The following is a 6,402-nucleotide window of genomic DNA, read 5'->3' on the forward strand; positions in this document are numbered from 1 at the left end:
ACCTAACTTCGAGAAATTACTTCTTTTTTTTTTGTCGGTCTTATTCTAATCCTATGCTAACACCCACTCTCAGACTTTTGCCCTTACTTCCTTACAGGGCGTGGGAGTCGAAACCCACTCCTAAAATGAAATCGTCCCCACCCCAATCCCCCCTGAGAAGGTGGGGATTTGAACCCCCAACCTCCTCCTTCCAAGTTGGAAGAGTGGCCACTAGGGCAAACCCCCAGTGATTCGAGAAATTACTTCAATTGGAAGAAAAAGGGGTACGAACACTTATTGGGCCTTGTGATGCGAAGTCAAATTGGCTTGGCGTGATTCAAAAAGATTGATAAATCACCCATGAAATCATTTCCCTCGCTTATCCATTATTAATTCAAAAGATGACGATTATTCTTAATTATATTATCTAGTCCATCGCAATACGTTATGGTAAGATATGGTAATGGATCTAACGGCTCAAGCCTCACCCACCAAAATCAGTGGGCTTGGCTAAGGATCAAGTCTAGTCATTGCCATTGCATCGTTAATTAATAACTACCAACAACTTTGCGATGGCTCAAGAACTATTTATAACACGTCGCGCATCGACATTTGTCTATGACTTTGATCTGGAATCAGATTGATTAGAAAAAATCACGATTAAATCGAGTCAAACTACGCAGGCCCGTGTCCGGTTCCTAGTTGTCAAAAGCTAATCCGACCTTGAAGCCCCTCTGGCGTCCGATCTACGCGTGCTCGCAAGTGCAAGTGGACCGAAAATGGTGGAAAAAATTTATAAAAAAAAAAGTGACGTCTTCTTTTTCAGGGAATTTCCTGGCCAATCAAAGACGAGAACGTGGGAACCGCCCCTTCCTCAGCGGCGATGCCGTCGGTGGGAAGCGATGTACCGGATCACAGCTCATCCAATGGCGGTCCACGGGTCTCTAATCCCAGCCGCCCCCCCCGACAAAGTCGGTCGGCCAGTTCCGAGCCACGCGCGACACGTGTCCCCAATCACGCTCCCCCAACGGTCCACTCCCACGGACCCAACCGCCTTCCCCGCGCTTTTACCATACTGCCCCTCTCCTTGCGGGGACATCCGCGTGGTATTTCCGAAATTAAGGGGGATTCGAGGGGCGATGGGTTAAGGGAGGGAGAAGAGATCATCACGCCACGACAGGCCGTCGGTCACACGTCATGGGTGGCGGGGCCGCGCTCCGTCCGCGGCGCTTTCCTCGAGGGGGACGACCCAGCCCTCCGCCCACGCGCTTTCCCCGTTGCTTCTCCACGCCACGCGCCGTCTCCGTTGATCGTTGACCCTCCCCTTCCCCCACATGCCACTTTTTTTTTTTCTTTTTCCTTTCTTTTGGAGGCCATAAAAATCTAATTTGAGGGGTGGGGGTTAACGATATCTTTAATGGATCCCCACCGATGGAATTTTGCCAATTCGAAAATAAATTCTCGATATCTCGTGATTATTTCCACTCATGAAATTTCCTCTTTTTCTCACAAATCTATAATCATTACCATATTCGACTTTCGATATCATGAACGTATTGAACAAGCAATTTTCTTTCTTTTTTTGTTGGCCCCATCTGCCGAATTACGCATAATTTGCTATTTGCCGGCTAGATGCATTTTCCTTCGACATTATCATATCACTCCCTTCGGGCCCAGCCGAAGACGAGGTCAAAGGATTCATGCACAAATTCCAATTTTAAAAGAGAACATTAGGCGAGTGACGACCACGTCATACGGCCCGAGGCGGTTCCTAGACCTCCTCGCCTTGCCTCTCCCAGCAAGCTACCCAATCCTCTTTATAATTACGCCTTTTTCTAAAGAGGGAAAAAGAAACATCCTTTTCCGACTCTCTCTGTCAAAAGAACCGACGCTCTTCTCGTCTTCCCCTGATGCTATAAAACCGCCATAGCCACAAACCATTCAGATCTCCCAAGAGTATATTTGCAGCCTGTTTCTCCTTCTCCCTCTCCCCACATCAAAGTTTGCTCCTTTTCTACTGCAAAGATCGTAGCTTTTCTCGCGCTAGGAGCCCTTCGTTTCTCGTGTTTCTCTTTGTCCATTCCAATCCGATTTGCCGCGATGGGTGTTGCGGTTTTACATCCCCAGAGCCACTTGGTAGCCGACCCTCTCTTCCCCAGAAAGCGCGGCCTGTTGCGGCCCCCGGCGAAGGCGCCGGCCAAGGCCAAGCCCAACGCTAACCGCGCCCACCAGAACCGCCGGAGGAAGAGCTCCGCCAAGTCCCCGGCGACCCCGCCGCCCCCCGCGCCGCCGGCCAAGAGCCTCGTCGTGGGTCATGTCAGGATCCTGAAGCGCGGCGAGGTGGTCGCCTCGCCGGCCACGGCTCCGGAGTCGAAAGTCGAAACTGGAGCCGAAAGGACGGAGGAAGTCGCGGCCAGCGTGAGCCCAGCTCCGGAAACGGCTCAAGCCCGGGCCCAGAAGGCCGAGCCGGCCGCCCGGGTCAGTGCCGGGCCCGACCGAGTCCTGGCCGGGTTCTACGCCGGGTCGGCGTTCATCACGTCGCCGCCGCCTAGCTCGGTCCCGATGCCGGCGTTTTTCAATAAGAAGACCGATGGTCTCGTGGGATTCGTCGACCCGACGAGCGATCTGAGGCGGCTTTTGCGGCTGGATTAGCAGATGACAGCAAAATCGGGGGTGTTCCCGATGGTTTTTCATACTAAAGTTTGGAACTTGATGGTGTTTTTCCGAGCTCCGCGACTCTCGATCCTTCCCTTATTTTTTCAAGGGGGAGGCCGAGGTCGTCGCGGCTCAGTTAAAGCGATAGTTGTTTAGGTGACTGGCGACTACTACCGACTCTTTCTTTAAGGTTTATGTAGCTAGGCTCTAATTGTCTGTACAGCTTCGTCTCGAAAAGACCCAGTTTTTTCCTCACTTGGGTAGGTTTCATTCGTGTCTTCTTGTAGCTGAATTTAGATTGGTGTTAAGCCTTGATACGTAGACGTCTGTTTCCATTTGTTTCTCTCTTTTCTGTTTGTTGGGTTGGGGAAGATTACAGCTTTGTATTGTGTTGTCTAGTTTCGAGTTCCTGGTTAATTTATAGAGTATGAAACCTCTGTGATGATGTAGTAGCAGCAGCAGCATCCTCAATGAAGTTATATCATCTTTTTCGTTTGTGAAAGTTCAGAGCTTTGATGATTTTTCGTGTGTGGACCGCAATACGATCGATTGACGTACGAAGCAGTTGCTGCAACGCAGCTCTGCACCAGAGATTTCCGACCTTTTCGGTTGCTTTTGGTCTCTCGACAGTTCATCAATGGCGGTAACCAGTTGCGTGTGCGTGCTGAGGGCTGGTGGTTGGTGGGGAAGGAAGAATTGATGGCGGTCTGCATATAATCCAGACCCCACCAGAAAATCAGGGCGGCATTTAATTTCAGATGAAGGGAGAGGACGTTTTCAAGGGTGACTTCTCGATTGGCGACAAGATTTGGAGGGATTTGGATCTTTTGATGATTGGGGGAATTTGCACAGATTGGTTTTGTTGTTATTCAATTCGGAGCAGATGCATCGAATCTCTCATGTTTTTGGGTATAGGTGGAGTCTGGTTTAATTAAATAGATCTTTACCAAAGATGAGGCGTGAGAAAATCAAGCAAGTTAAAAATTACCTAAAAAAGAGGTTGCCATGAGATTAGGTCGAGGTCGTGAGAGATCGTGATCTTGATCTTATCCTTGGGAGGGTGGGTTTTTAAATTGCTGCCCAGAAGACGAGACGGCGGCGTTTGGTCTTTGTTTATAATTCTCTTGTTAGTCCTCTAATTTCGGCTTTTGGACCGGCTTGTCCTGACGAAGGCTGATCGGCCATGGGCGCTATTAGAATTGGTCAATGAGAATGATTGTGCGGTGAACGCCGTGATGATCAAGCCGATTGATGATAAGTTGAGTTGGCACAAACCCAATCGATATTTTGCACGTATGGACGTGCTACCATTGGGGATCTAATTGCGATAGATGATAAGTTGAGTTGGCACAAACCCAATCGATACTTTGCACGTATGGAATGATCGTGCGGTGAACGTCATGATCATCAAGGCGATTGATGATAAGTTGAGTTGGCACAAACCCAATCGATACTTTGCACGTATGGAATGATCGTGCGGTGAACACCTTGATGATCAAGGCGATTGATGATAAGTTGAGTTGGCACAAACCCAATCGACACTTTGCACATATGGACGTGCTACCGTTGGGGATCTAATTGCGATAGATGATAAGTTGAGTTGGCACAAACCCAATCAATACTTTGGACGTATGGAATGATCGTGCGGTGAACACCATGATGATCAAGGCGATTGATGATGAGTTGGCACAAACCCAATCGATACTTTGCACGTATGGAATGATCGTGCGGTGAACGCCATGATGATCAAGGCGATTGATGATAAGTTGAGTTGGCACAAACCCAATCGGTACTTTGCATGTATAAATGTGCTACCATTGGGGATCTAATTGCGATAGCAAGAGATCATTCCTGACAACTCGTTCAATTAATCTTATTATGCATCCTACTTATATTAGCTTAAGTGCATGTGAGTTGCAAAATTAGGACATTCAAAATGTTAGCAAGTTGGATTAATCGTGAAGAATTATTAGATATTAAAGGTGTGTTTTATTTTATGGTAAACTTATAATTAAAAAAAAAAATCTCAAAAATAATTGGTTATGTTGCTTAGAAAAAGGTCAATAGAAAATATTTTTATCATTCACAGCAATTCAATTAACTATTTTCTTAGGTACTAAAATACTTTAAATTCATTCAATTTGTAAACGATACAAATAATTATTTTTTGAAAAATATTTTTCTAATCTTGAGTTTTCAAATGAAACAAACGCACCACAATATGACAATATCGATTTTCATTGCTTTAAATTGACGATAGCACTTAAGTAATCTTTTTTTTTTCATAAAAGTAAATTAGAATGATCCGACGAAAAATTTTGACAGTAAAGTGAGGAAATATTACAGCACACTATTAATGTCCTCTTCTCCGTGATACTCAATAAAACGCATATGAAACAATCATGATCTAATTGCTCACATTAATTGAGTGCTAGTAAGAATCTAAAGCTCAATCATCACATCTACGTGCAAGAGAGGATGAGGGTCCGATCAGGCGACCCCAATTATAGTGAAGCCCCGAAACCGAACTGGTGACGCCAAAAACTCTCTCGCATTGGTAAAAACTCATTCCAATGAGGCTTCTCCATTATGGGATTAAAGCATGCGCAATGGTCTTCAGCTATTGGATGACACTACTTGATCATAAAAGTTGAACTTAGTTAACGAATTTGCACTGACGGACACCAATGATGAATTGACGCATTGTTCACCGAAAACAGAAGGCCAACGCCACATGTCGCAGCCCCACCACTAACGACAGTCCAAAATGATACTCGAAGAAGATAATACCATGCTAACGCATAAAAATAAGATGGTAAAGAGAAAAACAAAGCGAATCAGACGCTACGCACATAAGGGTGGTGGATCATTAAAGTGTGCTTTCGGATTGATTCAATTCAATAACTAATCTGAATCGGCTTACTTGATCGGTTCGAGGTCGGTTACACTGGGATTTATCCATCTCCGATTCCAAATTTTTGGAACTACGCTTGATTGGTTTAGTTTCCAATTCACTCCTCTCCTATATAAGGTATTGTCAACTTTTGAGAACAGTACAAAAAAAAAATCTAAATTTATTACATTTTTATCAATTTAGTCATACTCCTTAATTATATTTATTGAGTTTTAAATATTTTGATGATTGCTTCATCTTCCACATTTGGCCAAAAAATCGTTGACATAGACGCTTGTCCTCTTACGTTGACCCGTGCTAATTTGGACATTTAAAAAAAATTATGAATCTCTTTGTTTTTTTTTCCCTTTTTCTTCTTTTCTTTCATTTTTTCCCCAATTGTGAGTCAATGAGGTTGCCTGCCATAGGTTAGGACCTCGACACCCTCATCTATGGCCGCCCTAAATTTTGTTCATATCAATGTTGATTATATTACGTCGTACAGTTAGTGTACATGTCAACAATTTCTAGCTAAAATTATATGAATGTGCTATATTGATATATTTTTAAAAAAATTATAATTTAATCAGCATAATTAAAAGATTTATGATTGAATTAATACAAGCGTAATAGGTTTTTTTTTTTTTTTGGGTACTTTTCCTCATCAAAATTTTCTCTCCACTTTATTTACCAACGATGTACCAAGGAATGGTCCATTTTATTTAAAATTATCTCCGACGAACTTCCTCTTTCGTTTGTTGAGGATGCTATATTTATGACTTATAGTTTGATTATTTTGTTTAGCTCTTAACAGATTACAATAAGATCTACAAGAGCTTCGTTCCTGTGATTGTCTCGGGTTTTATGCAAGGCTG

The 6,402-nt window shown here is 44.1% G+C and overlaps 1 protein-coding gene across 1 annotated transcript; it reads left to right on the forward strand.

The window, feature by feature from the left end:
- The first annotated feature begins 1,824 nt into the window (after positions 1-1,824).
- On the forward strand, positions 1,825-3,136 carry LOC104437633 (translation initiation factor IF-2). The gene has a single exon (XM_010050619.3). It carries the CDS (start codon positions 2,080-2,082, stop codon positions 2,629-2,631), a length of 552 nt encoding a protein of 183 aa, XP_010048921.2. The 5' UTR covers positions 1,825-2,079; the 3' UTR covers positions 2,632-3,136.
- Positions 3,137-6,402: the final 3,266 nt, after the last annotated feature.

This window comes from Eucalyptus grandis, chromosome 3, assembly GCF_016545825.1.
Source record: "Eucalyptus grandis isolate ANBG69807.140 chromosome 3, ASM1654582v1, whole genome shotgun sequence".
Taxonomy (NCBI): domain Eukaryota; kingdom Viridiplantae; phylum Streptophyta; class Magnoliopsida; order Myrtales; family Myrtaceae; genus Eucalyptus; species Eucalyptus grandis.

Bases quoted from the DNA above. Each gene is read 5' to 3' on its own strand.
- LOC104437633 (XM_010050619.3), top strand. From the start codon at position 2,080: ATGGGTGTTGCGGTTTTACATCCCCAGAGCCACTTGGTAGCCGACCCT.